The sequence below is a fragment of the Cebus imitator genome, unplaced genomic scaffold, assembly GCF_001604975.1.
Source record: "Cebus imitator isolate Cc_AM_T3 unplaced genomic scaffold, Cebus_imitator-1.0 Scaffold118, whole genome shotgun sequence".
Taxonomy (NCBI): domain Eukaryota; kingdom Metazoa; phylum Chordata; class Mammalia; order Primates; family Cebidae; genus Cebus; species Cebus imitator.
In genome coordinates, this window is record NW_016107433.1 from 786,789 (window position 1) to 812,094 (window position 25,306).

The window sequence follows — 25,306 nt, forward strand, 5'->3', positions numbered from 1 at the left end:
TCAGAACATTGGTGGAAGGGTCCAAGAGAAAAGGAAGGGCACTTCTGCTATTAGAATGGAGCTCGGGGGGTAGGGGGTAGATGTAGCCCTGGAGGCATATTGGCTTCTTTGGGAAGAAGGGTGGGCCATCTGCCCAAAAGGAGTCTGGGGGAGGAGAGCAATGGTGTTTAAGATGGGAAGGTGGTCTTCGGAGTGCTGGTGGGGGCTGCAGGGTGTAGTAGGTACAGCCAGAGGCTGCCAGGCAGAAACAAGCTGAGGCTGGCCAAGAGGGTAAGCATGCATGCCTGGCAGCAAGGATGACCCCCCCCCCCAAGGCTAGCTTCCCCAGCTCTCCTCCCGGCAGTGGAGGTGGGGGGAGGGTGGCTCCAGGCTGGAGGCTGCTGGGATTCTTCCAGGGCTGGGGGGCTGCCAGCCGGGTGGGACCATGAGTCGGGCAGCCAAGAGAGCTGCGGATGTTGGCAGAAGAGTGTTCGAATGATAGACCAGGGAACCTCAGCTGGGGAGGGCGGGAAATGAAGACAGAAGGGGTAGCAGGGGAGGAAGCAAGGCCTAGTGTCCTGCTGAGTCCGGAACCCATGTCCCACAAGGGACTGAGAGTGGGCTGGAGGGCCTGAAGGCTGTGGGTAGAGAGGGTGCCTGATTCAGCGATTTCAGGGGTGGAGCAGTTCCAGGTGGTGACGTGGCCCTGGGCAGCCATCAGTGGGGGTGGCTGAAGTACAGAGCAGAAGAGCAAAGGAGCGGGTCACTGGAGATGACAAGGTCATGGACCAAGCAGACACAGGCCCTGATGGGCTGGCATGTGAACTGCTGAGCTCCTCCTGAGTGAGGGCAGAAGTGAGTGGCTGGTAGGACTGTAAGCCACAATCACCCGTGAATGGAAGGGGTGGGAAGTGGCAGTTTGGAGAGCCTGCCACAGGACAGCACTTGGCTTTAAGCACCCTTGGTGCTTGCTGCCAGCCTCCAGCAAAGAGCTGGCGACTGTGAGGCCTCAGTCACACTCAGAGTCCTCTCCAGTTTCATGGCCTGGCAGGCTAAGACCAAAACAGGTATAACCAGAAGCTGTTGGGCAGAAACAAGCTGAGGATGCTCAAGAGGGTGAGCATGCACGCCTGGCAGCAAGGATGACCTCCCCTCAAGGCCTGGCAGGCTAGGACCAAGGGCTAGCTGCACAGGCAGGTGGACCAGTGGGCAATGGGATGGGTAAAATCTACCCTCTGACCATGGATGGGCATGGGGTCAGGCCTCCTCCAGCCAGCCTAGCTGGCAAGGCCAGAACATTCACCAGGAAGCTGAAGCAGCCTTGTGCAAACAAGTCTCAGGCTGGGCTCTGGCAATAAATGTACTGCTTCCTGGTATGTCCTCAGCTCTGGCTTTGCGGCAAAGAACGCAGAGGACCAGGCCAGGGAATGATCAACAGATGGGAGCTGCAATGTGACCCCTAATGTAGCAGCACAAGAGACACCCCATTGCCAGGCTCCTGCCCCAGTAGGTCCATGTTGGCATACCTTGATGGGGGCCAGGGCAGTGTGAGTTTGGGCCTTGCCAGGACAGCAGGGAGGCTCTCAGGGAAGGAGGCCTGTGGCCAGGAGAGGGCCTTCTTCCTAGCTTGGGCATGTTCACTGGCCCTTCAGGTATCCCAGCCTGTGACTCCTGCCTGAGAATGGAGCCCTTTGGCTGCAGTACTTACTAGAGCAAGTGGATCCTGGGCAAGTGGCTCCTAAATGCAGGGGGTAAGAATCAGGCCAGGCAGCAGGCATCTAACTCTGTCCCTGCAGGGACAAGTGGGCCAGGTATGCCAGGTCCCAAGGAGGAGAGTGGGGGCACCATAATGAGGGAATGGTAAAATCTAGACAATACCCAGAGAGTTCAGGGAAATGCTTCCCCATACCACACACTCACACTCTGCCAATGCAGGGCACTCTCCTAGATGCTAGCCGTTGAGTATGCCTCTGCTCACCACCCCCGTGGGGCAGCCACCTGCACTGAGGCTATTTCTTTGTCCACCAGGACCTGGCTCGTGGCTCTTGGGACATCCTTGCAGAAGGGTGCTCTCTACCTCCCTGTGTCCACAGACACACATGCCAGCAGAGACTGCCCAGTCCAGGTACCCTCCCCCAGCCTGCAGATCCCAAGGTCCTTCCTCCACTCAGCTTCTCCAGGAGCTTGATGAAGCCAGAGCTGTGCCCAAGGGTCAGACAATGAGGAAGCTGGGACAGCCAAAGGCAGGAAGAATGGGGGCCTGCCCACCTGAGTTTCTGAGGGCTTGCATCAGAACTGAGAAAGACAGCTAGACATTCAGCCTGCCCCCCAACACTACTGCAACCCAATCTCCCTGAGACCAGGGCCATGGTCAGAGCAGATAGACTGGGCCTATCCAAAATCCTTGGCTTTTCAGAGCTCTGTTCGTCCCCTGACTCCGGACCCTCGGCATGGGGAGTGGAGCCTGGTGAGTGGTCCGTTTGGGTGCTATAGGGTGAGTGAGAAAAAGGGCTCCCATCTTCCCAGGTTTCCCTACCCCAATCTCTGTGACTTGGGGAAGGGGCTTCATCAGCACTACTGCGTGGGACACCCTTGCCTGCCCACCATACCTTCAGTCAATAGCGAACTTGCTAGTGACCCCACTTTATAGGTGGTGGCCTGGAGATCCAGGGTTGTTGAATGACCACACACACAGTCAGGGAGGACTCTGAAGGCAGGGCCCCATGACAGCTGGCCTAATAGAGCTATCATCAGCTCTGACAGATGACACAGGCACAAAGGCAGCTGGCCTAAGCCACACTGGGGCCAGCTCCTGCAGGTGTAGCTATCCTGCCCAGGTGAGAAGAGAAGGCGCTACAAGGCACACTCACGTAATGAAGTCTAGGAAGCTGGCGAGTGGCTCGTAGGCGTGGTTCCTCATGTGGCGGAACTCCACCACCATCTTCTCTTTGAGCCGGTCATCGATGACTGACACCGTCAGAGGTGATGCCTCATTGGCCAGGAAGTTGCCATAGTCAGTGCTCTGCAGATGCAGTTTCAGGTCTGAAACCCAAGAGTAGGGGGTAAGGGCTAGCCTTGCTGGGCCTCCCCAAGGGTCCCAAGTACCCATCCCCACCCCAACTCTGAGCCCCAGGTCTCCCCTGCCACTATGTCCCACTACTACCCTAACCTCCATCTCCCTGTTGGCTCAGGGGCTACCACAAGGCAACTAAGGTCCTGGAGATGTGCCAGATCCTTGGGTCACAATCCAGCACATGGGGCCCCAGAGTCCAAGCATTAGAGGAATAGTTCCTCCCCAAGATGACAAGAAGGCCTGGGAAACGCCAAGGTCCAATCCACAACCCACAGCCTTTGAGGCCCTTCTGTATGCTAAGCTGTAGGCTGGCCCTAACCTAGAGCAGAGTAAGTCATGATCCCTGCGCTCCAGGGCCTCGGGGTCAGAGGGGCAAGCTAACACACCCCAAGGCAGACACAAGGCACATGAAATAAAAAAGATGCCTGAAGCTGCGGGAGTGCAGTGGAGAGGGCACCAAAGATCAGACTGAGAATACGAGAAGGCTACAAAAGGCTGGGCTATAGCAAAGGGCAGGGGCAAGAAAGGAAATAGCCAATAGGATAGTGTAACAAGTGGCCTACAGGGTGAATGAGTGGCATGTGGGGGAGGTGAGCCTGGCAGGAAAGACTGGGTGTCCCTTCGGAGTTGCCGGAGGCAGGCAGGCAGGCCAATCGTGAGGGGCTCTCCTGAGCATTCAGAGACAGGGTGAAGGAGAAGGAAGGAGAGGCGGAGCAGATGGGCCCAGGGGAAGCAGGCCAGGGGAGAGGCAGGGGGATCCTGATGAAAACCCAACAACAGTCTCCCAGAGTGTTTCGGTTTTTGTGTTGTTTTTTTTTTGCTGCTGTTGTTTTTATTGTTTTTTTTTTTTTAGAGATGGGGTCTTGCTATGTTTCCAGGCTGAACTTTAACTCCTAGACTCAAGCAATCCTCTGACCTCAGCCTCCCAAGCAGCCTGGACTACAGGCATGTATGTGCTAGCCAGAGTGATCTTTTTAAAACACAAGGCAGACCATGTCACTCACTGGCCTTAAACTCTCTCCTGCTCCTACTTCACTCAGAAAGAGACTCCCTTCCAGAGCCCCCATGTGGTCACCCCACCATCCCTGCTTTACCTCTCTGACTTAGGTCCTGCCGTTCCCCTATGCTCACTATCCCCAGCCATGTCCCAACCTCAGGGCCCTTCCCTGTCCTCTGGCCTGAAAGTGGAGCTGTCTCCCTCCCTTCCTTCAGATCTCTCCTCACATGCCCCCTATTCAGAGGCTTCTCCAGCAGCCCAGCACTGTCCCCTCACTTGTGTTATTCTTCTTTGCAGCACTATCCCACCTGATACAGGATACAGAAGCTAACTGAGGATACTACCAAGGACGGTAGCTGAGAAGAGGCCCAGACACATGGCGGAAACTGGTTTGGAAAACTACATGTCTCTCCATCCCCTGGGAAGCCGCCCAGGGGGTGAGAGGAGAAGCTGCACTTGTGGACCCCTCCACATGCTCTCCTGGCCAAGGCCTCCCCAGGTGTCTTTGAGGCCCAGGGGACCATGCCATCCTGGGTTGCTTAGAGAGGACTGTGGGGACCCTGTGATGCCCTCCTGCTGTACTCCAGGAGAAGACAATCCCAACCCGGAGTCAGGTGTGCTAAAGGAGAGATGGAAGACAGCATGTTGGAAGGGGGTGTGTACAGGTCTCTGGAAAGGATGCCTTCCACCTGCATCTCTGGGGGGATGGGGGCAGGCCACACTTATGACCTCTGTGGCTCCTGGGCACTCATGGAGTGAACTTCAACCTCCTGAGGCCTCCAGGAGACACCTGCTGCCTTCACCATCACTCTGCAATTGACCACTACTTTTCTCCCATGGCCACCCAAAAGGGCACAGAAGAGAGGACCAGGCAGGGCACGCAGAAGCCACCAGCCCCTGTTCTGCTCTGTGGACCCCCGTGCCTTTTGCCTGGGAGATGTACACTCTCCTACATCCTTACCCCAGGCCATCTGCAATGAGCCCTTGCCCTGGGATCTGTTCTTGCACATCCTCATCACATCTAACCAAGCCTCAGCTCCTCCTATAATAAGGCATGGGTAAGAAAAGGTGCTTTGCCCAGTAAACTTCCGTGGTTCCAGTATTTCATTATCTATTCTAGAAGTGGGTTTCATGTGCTGGATTTTAATATCCTTGAGCTTGGGCAACTGTGCATGTCTTTTTGTGTGTGTGTGTGAGGCAGAATCATCCAGGCTGGAGTGCAGTGGTGCGATCTTGGCTCACTGCAACCTCCGCCCCTCAGGTACAAGCGGTTCTCCAGCCTCAGCCTCCTGAATAGCTGGGATTACAGCCACATGCCACCATGCCTGGGTAATTTTTGTATTTTGTTTTGTTTTGTTTTTTTGTTTGTTGTTTGCTTGTTTGTGTTCTTTTGAGATGGAGTTTCACTCTTGTTACCCAGGCTGGAATGCAATGGTGTAATCTCAGCTCACCGAAATCTCTGCCCCTCCGGGGTTCAAGTGATTCTCCTACCTCAGCCTCCTGAGTAGCTGGGATTACAGGCATGCACCACCATGCCCAGCTAATTTTGTATGTTTCCGCAGAGATGGGGTTTCTCCATGTTGGTCTGGCTGGTCTTGAACTCCTGACCTCATATGATCCGCCTGCCTCGGCCTCTCAAAATGCTGGGATTACAGGTGTAAGCTACCCATATCCAACCTAATTTTGGTATTTTTAGTAGATATGGGGTTTCACCATGTTGGTCAGGCTGGTCTTGAACTCCTGACCTCATGATCTGCCCACCTTGGCCTCCCAAAGTGCTGGGATTACAGGCATGAGCCACTGCAACCAGCCTGCAAGTCTTTTGAAAAGAAACATGGTTTATTTGCACAAAACAGAGAGATTGTTAATGCTCCTGATGTGGTTTTTGTGGATGTGAAATGGTGAGATTATTAACTGGTTCCTCTTGCTGTGGTATTAAAATGAAGCCTTCTTCATTTATCAAGTCATGTTCATACTCTGATTTTATATACTTGGGGTTCTGGCCCAGGCCCAGGCCCAGCAAGTGCTGAAATCTCCACTAGGGGAAGCTGCAGAGCAGATGGCAGCTGGGAGCCAGGACTGGAATACAGTGCTCTGGGTCTGACCCAGGCGCTGGCGAGGCAGATGCCAGACCAAACCTGTCTGCTTATTCACACGGCCACTGCAGCCAGCCAAGAGCCCTTCTCAGGCCAGGAAATTCCTTTCTTTTCAGCTATAGCCTGGGCCTAGAGGCCAGGCCAGATGTACAGGGTGGGCTCCAGGGAAAAGCTCAGTCATTTGGGTGGCGGCACTCCTGCCAGTGGCTCTGGTATTCCCTGGGACTGGGAGTATGGACCCCGGTCTGGCCTCCTGATCCCTCCCCTGCAAAGCACCAGGAGTGGGCCCCACCCGGGCATCTGTGTACATACTGCTCTTCCAGGGCCTGGCACAGGCTGCTGGGAGGCTTCCCCAAGTGAGTTGTCACCTCCCACTCAGGATCCTCATGAGCTCTCAAGCAGCATGAAACTTCCTCTGCTTCAGCCTCCCACTTTGCTCCACATGGCTTCTCTCCTTAGCTCAGCAATTTCCCTACTGCCAAGCACCTTTCCCCTCCCCAGGTCTCCGTGACTCTCAATCCAACACCTAGCATTGGTCAGGGGGAGTCCCCTCATCCCAACATGAAGAGGGAAACCCAATTCCACTCTAACTAGAAACACATGGGCTATATGGTGTACTCAGCCCCATGCCAGGAGCACCCTGCGTGCTCGACCTCTCAGCCATGCCCATTTCACAGCCTCAGGAACAGATATCAGACAGAACATGAAACCTGTCCAGAGTCCTAAAGTTGGGGCATAGAGGGGCTGGGATGTGGAGCAGGCCTGGGGGATTGTCTGTCCCCAGATCTGGTCTCCTCCTCTCCTCCCCACTCTGCGCCTCCTTTATCACTCTCTTCCCCAGCCCTTGGCCCAGGACAGGCTTTTCAGATATGGACTCAGCTGTCCAGGCAGATTTCAGTCCCAGATGAGCTGGCAGGTGGTAGCAGAGGGGTGGGAGAGGCCAGAGCATGCCTTCTTCCCCTCCTCAGAGGCAGCCTGGACACTCAGTGACAGGCATGGACCATCAGCACTGTCACTGGACTGTCATCTCTCAGGGACAAGTCCCTCTGGCGTTCCTTGTAGCACCATCCATTCCTAGAGAAGCCAGGAATGTGTGTGCACGTGAATGGGAGGCAAAGCCAAGCAGCAGACTCTTTTCTAGGCCCTCCACTCCTGGGCTCAGCATAGGCCTCCAAGCAAACACCCCTGTGCCTTGGCTGCTGCGTTCTGCTGACGCTGCATCTGGGGAAGCCACGGCTCCAAGCACTGCTGGAATGCAGGCAGCCGGGTGGTTTCTGCTGGCCTTTGTCAGATCAGAGCAAACCCGGGAGCCACAACTGAGAATCCTGCCCAAGGCCTGAGGAGTCTTCCTTACCAGGAAACTTATTTTTTAAAAGTCCCCAGGAATGATGTCAAAGGGCCATTCCAGACCACTTTCCCTGGCCGGACCCCCCATTTCCCTGTGACCCAGGGAAGGGGGACAGCCTGCCAGCCAAGAAGGTGACTTAGAGGAGGAGGCCTGCTGAACCCTCAGCTCACCCATGAGAGGACCACACAGGGCTTCTAAACCAGCTCTGGCCGTGTTGGAGAAACCTGGTTCCCAGACCCAGTGGCTGGCAGCCCCAGGCCCTAAGACAGTCCCGGTCAGGGCTAGGACAAGGCTGGTTGGGATGCTCCCTCCTCCCCAGCTTCCTGCTCTCTCTGAGGGATGCGGAGGAGGGGATGTGACTGGGAGGGGACGTGACTGGGAGCAGGATCTAAGCACAGGAGGAGAGGCCTGGAACTTGTTGAGAGCTTCGTGGGAGACCTGGCCACCCAGGCCTGGCCCAGCCCCTGAGGGCAGCCAAGGACGGCAGGGGCTCTGGGAAGCCAGGGGCTAGTTCTGCTCTGGGCCTTGGGCTCAGCAGCCTGACAGCCTTGGTGATCAGTGATGGCCATTGAGAGGCCCAGACATGCCTGGCCGAGGCATGAGCAAGCAGTGTTCTGGCTAGCACAGACTCGGGGGACCGCTCTGGTCTACCCACAAGCCCAGCTGTCTACCCCAAATCCTCCCATCCATGGCTCAACACCAGGAATGTCTGGCCAGTTTGGGATCTCTCACAGTACAAGACTTCCTCGGAGACTGATTTCTCATGTTCAAGAAGATGCTGCTGCTCTCAGGAAGTTCCCTCTGCTGTCTGATCTAAACTCCAACTCAAGCACCAGACCAACTCAGTCTCCCAGTATCTCCAGCCTTCCCTCAGGCCTAGGCTTGCTCCTCAGCCTGCACCCAGGACCTTCCCATACCTCCTCTGCTTTGCATGTTCTTGTCCCCATGTTCTGATGACTCCCCCACAACTCCATCTCCTGGCACTACCCCAGGCCTCCTGCCCCACATCTTGGCTCCTTACTCCCAAGTCCACTCTCCACACTATCACGAGAATGAAGTCCTCCAACTCTAATGTGTCATTCTCACCTTCACCCAGAAGTCACTGTGGCCCTGGAGCTGACGCTCTGCCTCTTCCCCACAGCCTGTGAGGCCCCGTGCCCTCAGCCCTAGCATTACCTCAGCCCCTGACTGGTCTAACAGTGCTACTTGCTGGCCAGCGCGACCTTCCTGTGATCTTTGCTCCAGCAAGTACTCCAGGGAAGTCCACAGGCTGCTGGAGAGAGAAGCCGTTGAAGTGCAGGAAATAGAGCTGCTTTCTCAGGCCCATCGAGAGGCTGGGTTGGGAAGACACACCCCCAGCCTGGAAAGTGAGAGTCCCTGCCCTCCTGCCCTGTCCACCCTGAGGTTGCCTGTGTCAAGGATCACTTCCCTGGCTCCAGCAGGGACAGCTGAGATCTTTCAAGAGGCCTGGGAAGGCTGCAGCCCAATACCCACCTGACCATCAGGCTGCACCAGACTCAGGCTGGCCAAATAGTGGGCCCCAGCTGGCACCCCTATCACCCTAGTCCCTGATTAGTAGGAGGGCAGGGGACACCCAACCTGCCCAGTGCTTTCTGCTCTCTGGGACAAAGTATGGGCTTGGCAGCCAGCCTCAGACAGGCCTTGAGAGATGGCAGCTGGGCAGCCCTGCCCCTGTCTACTTCCTGAATCTTTTCCCAGATCCTGCCAACCCAGAACGGGATCTTTCAGCCCCTGCAGGGCTCCCAAGTTCAGAAGGCACACGGCCTTTCCAGCCCCCAGGCCTCTACAGCTCCTCCCCAAGGGCCACAGGGAGGCAGAAAGAAGGGTCCTGGCCTATGCCAGAGGGTTGGTCCCACATGCCCCAGGGCCCAGCAGGCATGGAGGCAGCCCCTGGCCAGCACACTAGGCGGGGCAGCCCCACTCTAGGCTCCCCCGTGGCCTCATGGTCGGCCCACTAAGGGGTCTTGCTGGCCAGCTGGCTACGGCAGAGTGTGAGAGGACAGTGTGTTCCCAGACTTTATTTCTGCTTTTCCAGAGGTCACTCAGTGAGGCTCTCCAGGGTAGCTCAGGGGTTTTCAGGAATTGAGGCCCATTGAATGAAACCAGATGTGAGAACATGCTCCCTAGAGTCTGGTGTGCCCACACTGCCATTCTCTTCAAGAGTGGCAGAGCCTTGGAGCCTGTTCTATCACTCCCCTGGGTCTGGCTGAGAAGTTTGCTTCAAAGAGACTAGACCTGGGCTCTACCTCCAATGCTACAACTTCTAGTGGCTCAAAGTAGGAAAACTCAGACAGATGGACCCATGTGGACAGATGGCCAGGCTGGTGGCCCAACAAAGTGAGAGCTGCCCTGCCCCCCTTGGTGAATGTGCTGCGCCTGACCTCCTCCCTAGGCTCAGGGGTGGGAGGAGACCTTTTTTTCCATATCAGCTCCAAAGCAGATGTGTGCACTGGCTGGCTGGATTTGCAGGGTCAGAGCATTACATCTGGAACTTTCAGTGTGGGAGCCACAGCATAGAAACCATTAACCCTGGATTTACCTGGGGCCTGCAGTACAGTCTGAGCATCCTCTTCAGTCTCCAGGTCTCTGCCAGGGCCCTTCACAGGCTCCTGCAAACCTCACATAACACCAATTGACTAAGTAACCCAAGTTCCAACTCTTCCTATCAAATGCCAGCTTTCACCCCTCCCCCATGCTACCTGCCATTCCCCATCCAGAGCCTTGGCACCACCACCCTCAATTGGGGTATCCACGGCACCTTTCCCTGGCCAGTGCGGGCCCACCCATCACCCATCAACTGATCCATGCCACAGCCCCAGCCCCCTCTGCAGATCCATTTTGCTAGATCACTGGCTTCAAGACATCATTCCTTAGGCAGCTGAGTGGGACAGGGGAGAAAGAATCTGGGCTTCAGAGCCACAAGGACCTGGGTTCAAATCCTGTCTACAAGTTAGCCCTAAACCACTTGTGGAATATCTCTATAACCAGGCCCCTGGCCAGTCACTGGGTAACAGGTTCTGCAGTGCCAGCCCCCCAGGGCACTGCATAGTCACTGAGAAAAGACACTGGTTTACAGAGAGTTGAGCACAGCATACCACAGTCCATTTCTCCTGGCAGACCCCGTCAGCCCAGCAGTGTGTAGCCTTGACTCCAGGCTGCTGCTCAGGCTGTCCTACTAAGTCCTGCACAGACTGTACCTGCACACAATGTTCCTCCTCTCCATGGTCTGTCCCAACCCTTTCCCAGGCCTCTAGCATGTCCTCTTCCCTGTCATAAAGCCTGCAGGGAACCTTGTGCAGCACGAGCATACTAGCACTCTGCCATCTCCTGGGGAAAGAGAAACAGGGCTGGCTCAAGATCTGGGGCTTCTGTCCCCAAGCCTACATCTCACCTATCAGCAAGATCATAGAGAGCTCTGGGTAGCCCCAGCAACCTGGATAGACAGAGGCAAGGACCCAACCCTGCACCACCCACCACACCCTGAGCTGCCCTGAGGGTCTCGGGAGCAGACAGGAGGTAGTGTAGCCAAGGGCAGCTCTTGCTTCATGGGAAATCTCTGGGCTGGCAGGACAGCAGTCTTGGAAAGAACCTGGAATCTCCTTCTGGGCACAGTCACATGCAAGTTACTAGGTTTCAGGTAGCTGAGGCAGAGCTCCTGCAGGGAAAGGACAGTAAGTTCCCCTTCCTCAGTCCCTGGACCCACATTTTGTTTCATGCTAGAGGTTTTTCAGTGAGGTGAGGCACTCAAGTAGGGGAACGGGGCTGATCTGCAGAGATGGTCCAACTGACACTAGGGGCCAGTGACACTGCCCACCAGCAAGATCAGAAACAGGAATCAAATGGGAGAGTCACCTCCCAAGTCCAGGAAGCAACAAGATGTCTGCCCTGGGTTCGTCACCCCACTCCCTGCTCTGGGACAGGTGGCAGGTGGTAGCAGACACACACTTAATTACTCTCATACTCTCAGGAACACCTTGTCCCTGCGGCTGGGAGAATGAAAGCATTTCTCACATCCTAGGAGGAAGTCAATTCGTTTGACAGTCAGGGGGGTGCCAGGCAGGCGACAGTCTTGTGTGCCAAAGGGAGGGGCAGAACTGGTTACTGCTGCACCTAGGGCAAGTTCCAAGAAGCTCTCCTCCGACTCAACGGAGATCCGCCTGGACAGTCCCTCACCAGGCTGTTCCCACCCAGGCCCTAAAGCTCCATGGGACTGGCATGTCCCAGGAGACACAGGGCTTGCAGGGCAGCTTCCCTATGTTCCCTGGCCACAGCCCAGCCTGAGAATCAGACAACCCAGCCTCACCCTGGGAGGCAGGGGCCACACCCTCCCTTGCTGCTGCCCTGCACTTTGACCGAAGCAAGCTCTTTCTTCTCCAGGTTTGCCACCACAGTTATAGAACCTGGAGGCTAGAGTGGATCTGGAGCTGTGAAGAAGAGCTTCTTTTCATTTTCCCAAAGATATGAGTTTGCCTGGGCATGAATAAGAGGTAAAGTGGTCTGGCCTGGCCAGGTGCCAGGTAGCCCAAGGAAAGCCAGTTATGACAATAAGCTATGCTCAAAAGCTGGCCCAAGGCTGGGCACGGTGGCTCACACCTATAATCCCAACACTTTGGGAGGCCAAGGCAAGGGAATCACTTGAGCTCAGGGAGTTTGAGGCCAGCCTGGGCAACACAGTGAGACCATCTCCACAAAAAAAAAATAAATAAAACAAAATGCGCCCACCGTGGGAGTGCGTGCCTGTAGTTTTAGCTACCTGGGAGGCTAAGGTGGGAAGACGGCTTGAGTTCGGGAGGTTAAGGCTGCAGTGAGTTGAGACCATGCCACTGCACTCCAGCGTGCGTGACACAGAGAGACTCTGTCTCAAAAAAAAAAAAAAAAAAAAAGCCGGCCCATGCCCATGTCTAGCTTCTAGGTCTGCTGGCCTGCACCACTGGAGCAACCTGTCAGCTCTTGATGCTGGGCTCCTGTTCTACATGCATAGCTGTCTTGAGAAAGGACACGAAGGAAAACTGGGCCTCACTTGGGTAGAGGTGAAGGGGATTTCTAGAGTTCCCTAGAAGTGGCTGTTCTTAGTGAGAATAAACAGGTCAGGCTGGATTCTGGCTAGAGCGATCTTTGCCAGTTCCATGGTGCCTATAGCCAGCACAAAGAAGAGAAGTAGGAAATATTCATTTTGCTTTGACCTAGGCCCTGTGTTTGGGCTCATGGGATCAAACCTCATCTGAGGCTGTGAGCTCATGCACTGTCAGCATGAAGTCCCATTCCCTGTGGCTCATGGAAACTGGACAGAGTCTGGGTGTGGTGGCTCATGCCTGTAATCCCAGCACTGTGAGAGGCCGAGGTGGGAAGATCGCTTGAACCCAGAAGCTCAAGACCAGCCTGGGCAACAGAGATTCTGTCTCTACAAAAAATACAAAAATTAGCCAAGTGTAGCAGCACATGCCTGCGGTCCCAACTACTCAGAAGGCTAAGGCAAGAGGATCAAGTGTGAGCCCAGCAGGTAAAGACTGCAATGTTCGTGCCACTGCCCTCCAGCCTAGGTGACAGAATGAGACCCTTTCAAGAAACAAACAGAGGGAAAAAAAAAAGGATGAAGGAAGGAAAAGAGGGAGGGAGGGAGTGAGGCTGGTCCTATACAGCACCCCCAGGACCCCACCCACCCTGCCTTCCAGCCCTCCCCTCAGCACCCCTGCTCAAGGGCCCGGTGAGACAGGTACAGGGGTAGCAGTAACATGCCAGCCAGAGTGAGCCAGTGCTGTGGACCTGGGCTGGCCCCTGGGAGGGACGTGGCCACCTGCTTGACCACACAACGGAAGCTAGGTACAAATGACGGAAGCCACTGGGGGAAGTGGGAGGCATGGGGCCTGGGCGGATACTGAAGGGTAACATTCCAGGACCCTGTGCTCCCCCATGCCTTGTGATATAATATCTAGTTTGAAGCTTAAAGGGTTAGGGGTGGGAGGAAAAAGGCAGAGCTGCAACCCATGACCTGGTAGCCTCAGGGCCCTGTGTGCTGCGTCATGGGTTGCAGCTCATCTGTATTCATCAGCTCCCAACCCTTCAAGTTCCAAGCTAGATCGCATGTGGCAAGGCCTGAGGGAAAAGACAAGGGCCCCAGAAGCAGGGTTCCTTTCCCCTGACTACCCCTTCCTGAGTTGGGGGCCAGTTCACAGAGCTGTACTCCAGGCATCCTGCTGTGAACAAATGAAATAATAGATAAACAGAAAAAAATTCCAAGAACACAGAGTGATTGGATATGAAATGCCAAGACAGGTGTCAGGAGACCATAATTAAGCCCTTGGGCCTCACCTTGGACCCAGCTTCCCAGATGAAGTAAGAGAGCTGGATAAGGGTACCTCCAGGAGCCTGTCCAGCTATGACACTGGGGGCCACTGAGGGCCACTCAGGGGCTCAGGATGAGACCAGTGGCCTGGATACCCATGGAACAGCCTTGGAAGAACTGATGGCAGGTGTAGGGGAGACCTGGGGTTGTGTAGCCTCTGAATGGCCACCAGTACAGGGACAGGGGCAAGCAGTAAAGGCTGAGTTGCAGATGACTCCTCAGCGGGGAAAGCCCCATCCACCAGCCAAGCATGAAAGCCTCTGTTGAGGTCAAGGCCTGAAAACCACTGCCTGAGCATCCAAGCAGGGAGCAAGGTCTGGGCAAGTACCCAGGGCCAGGCCAGAGCTGGCCAGGAAAGCAATGTCCAGCACCAGTCAGGGCTTCTCCTCCACACACTCCTTTCCCCTGCCACCAATCTGCCTGGCAGTTCTCAGGACCACCCACATTCACACAGGGGCAGCCCCAGCCCCGCCCCCTGTGCCTACTCCTTGGTCCTTCGGAAGAGTTGCTAGGTATGGACACACAGAGCAGGCGCCCAGGCCACACGGCAGCAGTCTAACCTACTAAGGCACCCTTCGGGGCCTTGATTTTCCTGCCTCTGAAGAGAAGGAAGGCCAACATTCCAGTGCAGAATAGATTTTTTAAAACATCAGCCAGGGAGCAGGTGTTGGAAGAGGCAAAGGCCAGGGAGGCCAATGGAGAGTTCCCCAAATTGGGGTACAAAGTAGAAGAGAGTTGTCAATCACCTAATGATAACCCATCGCCAACCTGACTATGTGGACCCACAGTGCTTACATGGTGTTCAGGTGCCTGGTTTGGCCGTCTCTCAGCTGCCCTGCATACGTGTACCTATACATGCCACATACAGCCTACGTGGCCCTCAGAGTGAGTGCCAAATGAGGTTGAGAGGAGAGGAAAATTCATCCTCTGTCCTGAAGACAAATTTTCCCTCTCCTGGAGGGGCCAGCGTGGCAGGACAAGGGTGGTGATCACCTAGGGAAGCGCGTGGTTCTCGGAGGCTGAGGAGTGTAGCTCTGACCCCTGGGCTGCCTCAAGCTCCTACTTGGAGCTCCCAAGACCCCGAGGTTCATAGCACACTGTGCTGTACCTGCAGATCCAACTCTGAGCTACTGGCATGACCCAGGTGAGGGCAGATGAGGACGGCGTGGTGGGCAAGGCTGAAGCAGCCTGCCCCAGGCACCAAGGCAGAGAGCATCAGGAATCTTCCCCTAGCCTTCTCCTTCCTGATCCAGGAAGACAGGGCACAGGGAGGTGAGGGTGGGAAGAGATACACAGACATGAGACACTAAGCTACAAGCCCTACCTAATCTGAGAAGGCCAACTGGGGCTTAAGTGAGGGAGGCAGGGCCCAGGGCAGAGTCCCAAGGGACAGTGCTGGTGGCAGGTGCCCCATGGAGAAGCAGAGGAGAGGCAGCTTGATGGACTCAAGGGTCCAGTCATACCTCCCTCCCCAGGCTCCTTGACAGTAGAGTGATCCTGGTGCACCCCCTTGTGGTGAAAGGGAGGATGGAATTATCCACAGCAAAGGGCCACTCCAGTTCCCCCTCAACACATCCCTCAATTTAAACACTGCCTCAGACTCCCGGTCTGCATCTCCCAGCCATCAACCTCTGAGGAAGTGGGACTACAGGTACCCACAGAGCCATGCAGGAATGCGTCATAAAGAACAGGAGCTGGCCAGGCACAGTGGCTCATGCCTGTAATCCCAGCACTTTGGGAGGCCAAGGCTGTAGGATGACTTGAGCCCAGTTTTGAGATCAGCCTGGTCAATATAATGAGACCTGTCTCTGCCAAAAATAAACAAAATCAGCTGGGTATGGTGGTGCGTGGATTGCTTGAGCCTAAGTGGTCAAGGCTACAGTGAGCCGTGATGGTGCCACTGCACTCTAGCCTAGGCAACAGAATGAGACTGTCTTAAAAAAAAAAAAAAAAAAAAAGAACAGGCTATGCATGATAGTAGATGGATATGAGCCTGGAAAGCCAAAGTGGAGACCACATGGACCTGCATCGGTCATGAGAAACTGCTCTGTCTTGCATGAGTGAAGACAGAGTCTTCGGGGGGACATGGCTGAAGAGGACATCAAAGTGTGGGCATCCTCAGCCCTCTACACTCTTGCTCTCTCAGCCAGCCCCTCCTGTCTCCAATTCCCTTTACCCAAGTCTCAACTCCTTTTGTCTCTACTGCCTAGTATTTGTCTAATAAAAGCAAGTGCTTAATAACTCAGAAACGGGAAAATCTATGGCATGGTGCATCCCTGGGGTTGGGGTCGGGGACTCAGCTTTTCCTCCCCCACACACTCAAAGCCTAGTAAACAGTCAATGCCAATAAAGAGCTGTCACTAATCCAATCAAGCAAATATCTTTTTTTTTTTTTTTTGAGAAAGAGTCTCACTCTATTGCCCAGGCTAGAGTGCGGTGGCAGGATCTCGGCTCACTGCAACCTCTGCCTCCTGGGTTTAACCAATTCTCCTGCCTCAGCTTCCTGAGTCACTGGGATTACAGGCACCCACCACCACACCTGGCTAATTTTTGTACTTTTAGTAGAGATGGGGTTTCGCCATGTTGGTCAGGCTGGTCTTGAACTCCTGACCTTGATCTGCCCGCCTCGTCCGCCCAGGGTGCTGGAATTACAGGCGTGAGCCACTGCGCCCAGCCAAGCAAATATCTATTGAGCATCCACTCTGGCTAGGACTGTGCTGTTGAATCCTTAACTATGAGTAAGTGATTTCTGTTTCACTTTACACATGTGGGCAAACACATGCTCTGTATCACACAGCTGGCCAGAAAGGGAGCCTTGGTCTGCCTGATGCCTGGCTCTACACAGAACTCAAGAAAGGTCTTGAGCAGGTGCAGATGACTTAGAGACGGTCATATCACATCTTTGCACCTGTTCATTCGGGATGCAGATCCTCCTAACAAGTTGCAGTGTGTCTGATCACTGAGCCCAAAGCACAAGTGCAACTACAGGTTAGGAAGGGGACCCTGGTGCTACAGTAGGCATCCTGACCACAGCAGGAAGAGTGAATGGGTGGCCTGACTGAGGGCCCGGGGCAAAACTATTGGAGGCAGACCTGGGTCCTCAGGGACAGTGGTTCTGTTCCATCTCATTCCAAGTCTAACAGCCATTAATGTGAGAGAGACTCTGCTATGTTCAGTGTGTGCCACTTAAGAAAGCAGGGAGCCTGGGCAACATAGTGAGATCCTGTATCCACAAAAAAAATAAAAATAAAAAATTAGCCAGGCACGGTGACACATGCCTGTACTCCCAACTACTTGGGAAAGCTGAGGTAGAAGGATCACTTAAGTCCGGGAGGTCAGGGCTGCAGTAAGTCATGATCGTACACTGTAATTCAATCTGGGCGACAGAGTAAGAACCTGTCTGAAGAAAAGGAGCTGGGTGTGGTAGCTCAAGCCTGTAATCCCAGTACTTTGGGAGGCAGGAGGATCACTTGAGCCAGGAGCTCAAGACCAGCCTGAGAAACATGGCAAACCCCTTCTCTACAAAAGGTACAAAAACTACCTAGGTGTGGTGGTGCGTGCCTGTAGCCCTAGATACTTGCAGTGGCTGGAGTGGGAGGATTGCTTGAGCCTGGGAGGTCAAGGCTGCTGTGAACTGTGTTTGGGCCGCTGCACTCCAGCCTGGGCAACAGAGAGAGACCTGGTCTCAAAAAGAAAAAGAAAAAGAAGGAAGGAAAGAAAGAACGGAAAGGAAGCAAGCAAGCAGGGAAGTGAGACTAATATATTCCGGAAGTGTTTTATGCTAAATGTTTTGTTTTGTTTTCTTTTGTTTTGTTTGAGATGGAGCCTTGCTCTGTTGCTCAGGCTGGAGTGCAATGGTGCAATCTTGGCTCACCGCAACCTCCACCTACCAGGTTCAAACGATTCTACCTCAGTCTCCTAAGTAGCTGGGATTACAGGCATGCGTCACCATGCCCTGCTAATTCTGTATTTTTGGTGGAGACTGGGTTTCTCCATGTTGGTCAGGCTGGTCTCAAACTCCTGGCCTCAAGTGATCTACCTGCCTTGTCCTCCCAAAGTACTGGGATAACAGGCATGAGCTACCCGCATCCAGCCTAATTTTTATATTTTTAACAGAGATGGGGTTTCACCATCTTGGCCAGGCTGGTCTTGAACTCCTGACCTCGTGATCCACCCGCCTCAGCCTCCCAAAGTGTTGGGATTACAGGCGTGAACCACCGCGCCCAGCCGCTAAATGTTTAAAATAAGGTGTTAAAGCACTTCCCTCTCTACCATCAAGAAACCCTAGTCACCCAAATAGCCTTATTCACCAAGGGTCCTGGATGGCTGACATCTTCCTATGCTGAGGCTACTTTAAAAGGCCTAGCAGGGGTTCAAGCACTGGCTCCACCTCAGAAACCAGGCCCAAAAAATCACTGAGTAAATCCAAGAAAAATATACGTTATCACCCACCAGAGCAAGCTCTGACAAGACATCCTGTGGCAGGGATTTGGAAACAGCAGTTATTGGCTCCTGTGGGGACGCTTACTGACTTGACCATAAATAGCTTCCCAGATAAAACTAGGCTAAAGTATATACCACTGCAAGATACAAACAACAAAGGGAATATAGGAGTGGCAGTGGGGAGGAAGAGACAAAGGACAGACAGAAAAATGACCTGCCCAGAGGGGCTGTACTTGGGGAGGGACCCTGTGGCTCTGGCCAGGTGACATGAGAAGAGTCCGGCTCTGGCTTAGGACCTTAAGCACCCCCACTGGACTTAGAAATCTTCAGGTATAAAGAGAAGCGGCTTCATGGGGGTTCCCTAAGACTCAGACCAGCCCTACGATGCTGCGAACAAAAACCTGGACCACAAACCTCAGGCTCTCCAGCACAGGCCTCAGCTTCGATGTCTGCTGAGTGTGGGTACTGTTCTCTTTGCTTACCTGTATATTCTAATTTTCCTTATTTTAAATAACTTTATTGACTGTTTCAAATTATAGTGTGTTCACTGTAAAACATTTAAACAATAGAAGAGTACATAAATAGTAAACACTGAAATGTTCCCCCTCCCAGCCTCTATAAATCCCTCTCCCTAGAGGTTGTCACTCAGGACAACTTGGTGCCTACGCTTCCAAAAACATCTGTATGTCCATCTGGTATTCTATCAAGATGGGATTACATGTAACGCTTTGCGCCTAACAGTAGATTTCTACATCAGCCCTCACGGAACTTCATGCTTTTGAGCACTCTCTTGTAGTATTCCACTGTAAGAGTAGACCATGGTTTATTTAACCAGATCATAACCAAATCAGTGGATATTCCATTGGTTCTAACAGTTAGCTGTTACCAAGAAGGCTGGTGTGAACACCTCTGTACATGCTATCCTGTGCTAATCTATTGGGATACAATTTTATTAAGTTGGGTTGCAGGGTCACATGGTACATATATGCAGCGTTTTGACAAAGGGCTGACAATGTATAGCCCTTGAGAGTCTACACCAAGTCATCCATCTACCAACTTTTTAGAATTAAAAAAATTATATTTAGTCAAAAAGAAAATAAGAAAACAAAAAACCACCATGCCCCAGTGTCATGCAGGAAGAGACACGGCAGGAATCTGGAGGGAGAGCCCGGTTGTCCCTCTCTTTGCTCCGCTTGCCAAACTGGGCTCCATGCCAGGTGTCCTCATTAGGCCACACTTGTGTCCATTTGGCCCACAGTTAAGGCTGCTCTCTAGCCTCGTGGCAGGACTTGTGGGCAGGGCTAGGCTTCAAGGAAGCTTGCCCTGGCTATGAGCCAACAGATGGCCTGGCGTGGGCCTAACTGCCACCAGCCAGTGTACTGGTGACTTCCAGGTTGGTACCTTTAGTGCTACTTCCCCACACCTGCCTGCCAGACTCCCTCAGACATCTGAGACAGAATACCTCCCCTCCTACCTACCTCCAATCTGCACCCCTAACCTTCCTACCTCTCCTCTGGTGGTCCCCATCTCAAAAAGAGCTCCAGCATCCACCTAGTCATTTATGAAGCCAGCAGCCTGACTTTTAACCCCCTTCACCCCATATCTAATAAAAACTGGCCCAATCTTGCGGGTTTCATCTCCCAAGATGATCTCTGACCCTGTTCTTCATACCCCCTCATTCCACTTAGTCCATGTTCTCCTACTGGGAGAGCTGCAAAAGCGGCTAGCAAGTGTCCCACTTCTGGCCTGCTCCCCCAAATCCATCCTCTAGAGCCTCAGAGCAAGTTTCTTTTTTGTTTATAATTGACATGTAATAATTGTACATGTTTATGGGACATGATATTTTGACACATATATACACTGTGTAATGATCAATTCAGGGTAATTAGTATATCCATCAACTCAAACATTTATTACTTCTTTGTTTTTGAGACAGAGTCTGGCTTTGTTGCCCAGACTGGAGTACAGTGGGGCAATCCTGGCTCACTGCAACCTCTGCCTCCTGGGTTCAAGTGATTCTTCTTCCTCACCCTCCCAAGTAGCTAGGGATTACAGGCACACACCACCACGCCAGGCTAATTTTTGTATTTATAGTAGATATGGGGGTTTCACCATGTTGCCCAGGCTGGTCTCGAACTCTTGACCTCAAGCGAACCACCTGCCTCAGCCTCCCAAAGTGCTGGGATTACAGGCATGAGCCATCACACCCAGCCTATTATTTCTTTGTGTTGATAACATTCAAAACCCTCTCTCACAATAGTTTGAAAATATATAATAAATTATTGTTAAATATAGTCACCCTATGGTATAGAACAATAGAATGTATTTCTCCTATCTAGCTGTAATTTTGTATAGATTAAAAATGGTCTCACTCTGTCACCCAGGCTGGATTGTAGTGGTGTGATCATGGCTCACTGCAGCCTCAACCTTCCAGGCTCAAGCAGCCTGCCCACCTCAGTATCCCATATTATTATTTTTTTAGAGATCGAGGCTGGCCTCAAACTCCTGGGCTCAAGTGATCCTCCCACCTCGGCCTCCTAAGTGGCCAGGATTACAAGCATTAGCCACCATGCCAGGCCCAGAGTGAGTTTCTAACGGTATCATACCACCAACCCTACCTCCTCCACAATCCCCACTTCTTCACCCACTAAGGGGTTAGGTTCCCACGCTGGCTCATGGCAGCAAGATGCCAAACCTCCCCCTGGCTAGCCCTAGCCTCCATTCCTGCTCTGGGGCCTCATCCTCGAAGGCGGCAGCAGCAGCAAGTTGGGGGGGGGGCGGCAATGAGCACAGCAGGCTGCCAGTCACCACCAACGACTGATGCCAGCTCATCCGCCACAGAGCACTGGGGTCTCCTTGTGCAGCAATGCCACTGTCCAGGGCAGTGGGGCCAACATGAGGGAAAAACTTCAGGCCTGTGTGGGGCCCAGGCTCTCATAACTCAACATGCTTGTTCCCTTCCTTACACAGAGTAAACCCTCCTTCTGTTATTGCCTTCTGCACAAACTTCTTCCAATGCCCTTCCTCAGCCCCCAGCTCCTCTCTTGCTTGTAGTCACTAGATTGTCAGTATCATGTCATCTCTTCCTTTGGATCACATCTGACTCAACTAAACTTATCTTGCCATCCAAGTTGTGGTCATCTAATTTCACCAATTCAATAGAGTTTCCTTTGATAAACAAAATGAAACACATAAAATATATACATTTTTTTAAGTTGGAGTTTCACTCTTGTTGCCCAGGCTGGAGTGCAATGGCACAATCTTGGCTCACCACAACCTCCACCTCCCTGGTTCAAGTGATTCTCCTGCCTCAGCCTCCCGATAGCAGGGATTACAGGCATGCGCTACCACGCCAGGGTAATTTTGTATTTTTAGTAGAGACAGGGTTTCTCCATGTTGGTCAGGCTGGTCTCAAACTCCCCACCTCAGGTGATCTGCCCATCTTGGCCTCCCAAAGTGCTGGGATTACAGGCGTGAGCCACTGTGCCCGGCCAAAAATCTCTTTAAAAAAAATTTTTTTTAACCGTAACTCTAATCCTTCCTGAGCCATATGTCCTTCTAACACACCCACAGCCTTTCAGGAACTAACCCAATCTATTCAGACCTCACTGCTGCAAACCCTCAACACACTACTCTCCTTTCACCTCGCAAGGCTGCTCTCATACATGAGGCAGTTTCATGTTTCTGAGACTACCAATGCCATTCCTTCTCCCTATGTTCTTCCCACCTCTTGGCCTGGCTAATTTTGGGGGGACAACAGCTTTATTGAGATATAATTCATTTGCCATAAAATCTGCCCAGTTAAAGTGTACAATTCATAGTTTTTAGTATATTCACAGAGTTGTGCAACCATCCCCACAATCAGTTTTAGGACATTTTCATCACCCCAAAAAGAAAACCCATACCCATCAACCGTCACCCACCACATAACGCATCCCCTCCCAAAGTACCTGCACCTACTGTGCACTCAATGCTGCTTGATGGTCACCTAGTCTGTCTGTTAGGCACACTTGCACCAAGCAAGGCTGGTGTGACATATTTATATTAGCTACTCAAGGCCCACCATGGCACCTGTCTCCTAGGAGTGACAGCAGTGAATGACCACAGTGGAACAGCTGGCCTCTCTAGCTGTTCACTGGGTGCCAGGTCCTATGCTTCCACGTACGTCACAAACATCTCAGAGACCCTAATATTATTCTCATTTTACAGCTGAGGATAAATGACTTGCACATGGTCACAAAGCCAGTTAAGTGGCTGAGCTGGGATCAGTTCATCAGTAAGGGCTTCTCTAACTGTGTAGACATTGTCTCTGCCTATTCACTGCTGTCACCTTCTAGCCTCACCTTCCTCTGTTCTCATTAAGGTCTCCTTGATCTCTGAATGGCAAAACTAAATGGAAGGCTGACTTTATTCCAGTCTCTTGGCCACATTTGGCACTCTGTACCCAATTCATTTTCAGGCTGTCCTTTGGACCTACCCACATGTCAGGGAATGCCTTTGGCAGGACCATCATCCTCCCCCAAGTCCTCTGATCAACTGAAGCACTTCCTGGGGGAGATTCCCCTCTTTAGCCTCTACTCTTCTGATTCTATGCTATCTCTTAGGGACCCTGACCACACCTCTACCTCAATTCCCCAAGCTCAGAATTGTCACACCTGAGCAGCAAAAATAGCCTTTGCATCTCCACTCAGATGGCTCACAGATCCCTCAATTTCATCTTCTCACTCCTTCAACCTGTTCCTTCTCCTATATGCCACCAACATTTCATTTTGCCACCTACACAGTTGCCTAAGCCAGAGATGAGGACATCGGCCTTAACTTAGTCTTCCCCCAGCCTTCTTACCCAACCCTCAAGTCCTATCAATTCCCCTTCCTAAAATTCTCCTACAACACTCCCAGCCAATGCTTGAGGTCAGACTGCCATCACCCCCAGCCAGGATTACTATAGGAACCTGCAAACTGTTCTTCCCACCTTCAGGGTGGCCTCCACCTTCAAACTGCAGTATCCTCTAAAGTACAAGTCTAATAGTTTTACTATCCCATCCCCTGCACTCAGGACAGAGTCCTTTCTACGGCTTTTACAATCCTTCAAGAGCTAATCTCTCCTTAACTTTCCAGCCACACTCTTAACCACCCCACAATCAGTCTGTGCTAAATGACTTGCCACACCATCAACATTTGCATCTGCAGTTTCATGTGACATTGTGACTGGCGATTGGCCAAGCCCAGCCTAGAGTCTCTCTTCTTCCTGCATGAGATTGTCTCTTGTGAAATAATGTTGAAAGGCACAAAGAGACATAATGAACAGAAGATAAATGAATCAGGGTAGAGATGGATAAAAGCATTATGGACAACAGTCAGTACATCACACATGGGCGCTTCAACCATGGCTTCCAAGGATCTAACTTTCTGGCTGAGAAGAACAATCTTCAGGACCACTAGCTTACACGGAAGTTGAGAAGGTCACAGGACTCCTCTTGAGTATTAATTATATTTCTTTACCACAGGAGGGAGATGTCCTGACTGGCCCAAGTATCAGGTAGAGCTCCCATTCCAAATTAGGAAACTGGCATTCTGGTACTTATCAGCTGAAGTGCTGCTACATAATCCAGCAAGCCATTTGCTTTTCTGTATTTTCCAAGTTTCTGGGCAAGAGGAGAGCTAAACTATCCATGGAAAAAAACAAGAATGATATCCAATACGGTATCAATGAGAACTCTGTATGACCCAGATTATGGTCTCTAAATATCATTTTTTAATAAGAAGAACCAAGTCTCCTATGAGAAATGAAGACCCTAGGTCTGGGTCAAGAAATGTTCAAGGTAAGATTAGAACATATGGGCATCCTAGGCTGGACGCAGTGGCTCACACCTATAATCTCAGCACTTTTGGGGGCTGAGGTGGGTGGATCACCTGAGGTCAGGAGTTCAAGACCAGCCTGGCTAACAGGATGAAATGCCATCTCTACTAAAAATACAAAAATTAGCCAGGCATGGTGGCACAGGCCTGTAGTCCCAGCTACTTGGGAGTCTGAGACAGGAGAATTGCTTGAACCTGGGAGGCAGAGGTTGCAGTAAGCTGGGAATGCACCATTGTACTCCAGCCTGGGCAACAAGATTCTATTCCAAAAAAAAATAATAATAATACAGGCATCTCAGATAGAAAGGAAATTCTCAATGGCTACAGGGTTATATAAAAAAGACTTGGCACCCACTTGAAAAGCTTCCACTGGCCAAGAGACAATTTAGGCATTAATAAGGTTAATCAACTGAAACATAACAAATACATTAAAATCCTTTAGTGTGGCTGGGCACAGTGGCTCATGCCTGTAATCCCAGCACTTTGGGAGGCTAAGGCAGGCAGATCACGAGGTCAGGAGTTCGAGACCATCCTGGCCAACATGGTGACACTCCATCTCTACTAACAATACAAAAATTAGCCAGGCATGGTGGCAGACACCTGCAGTCCCAGCTACTCAGGAGGCTGAGGCAGGAGAATCACTTGAACCCAGGAGGTGGAGGATGCAGTGATCCAAGATTGCCCCATTGCACTCCAGGCTGGTGACAGATCGAGAATCCGTCTCAAAAAAAAAAAAAAAAAATCCATTAGTGTTATGATACTAGACAAATCTTGGTTGGGGTAGTCACAAAATCTCATTAGTCATTTTTGGAGGATGTTGGTGAAACAACTCATTATTTTGAAAGCTGGTAACTATTGGAAAGAATCAAACATTTATTCTAACCTCTCCTATACAGATTGTATCTCAGGGTAACTAAGTCGTTGACTACTGGAAGTTTACAGGTATAGAAGTAGTCAAGCTGGCAACTGTAGAAGGAAATAGAATTAGAATAACACTATTTTGCAACTCCCAGTGAAATAACGGCTGTAGTCAATAAATGTCAATTATTCCTTACAACATAAAAAGAGAAACTAGGGGCTGGGTGTGGTGGCTCACGCCTGTAATCCCAGCACTTTGGGAGGCCGAGGCGGGTGGATCACGAGGTCA

The 25,306-nt window shown here is 52.2% G+C and overlaps 1 protein-coding gene across 1 annotated transcript in view; it reads right to left on the reverse strand.

Moving 5' to 3' along the window:
- The window catches only part of ATP6V0D1 (ATPase H+ transporting V0 subunit d1), a 42,970-nt gene that overhangs the window by 13,317 nt on the left and 4,347 nt on the right, over nt 1-25,306 (reverse strand). Inside the window, exon 2 of the mRNA XM_017539312.2 lies at nt 2,850-3,021. Coding sequence (XP_017394801.1) covers nt 2,850-3,021 — 172 coding nt within the window. The remainder of the gene's footprint in view (nt 1-2,849; nt 3,022-25,306) is intronic.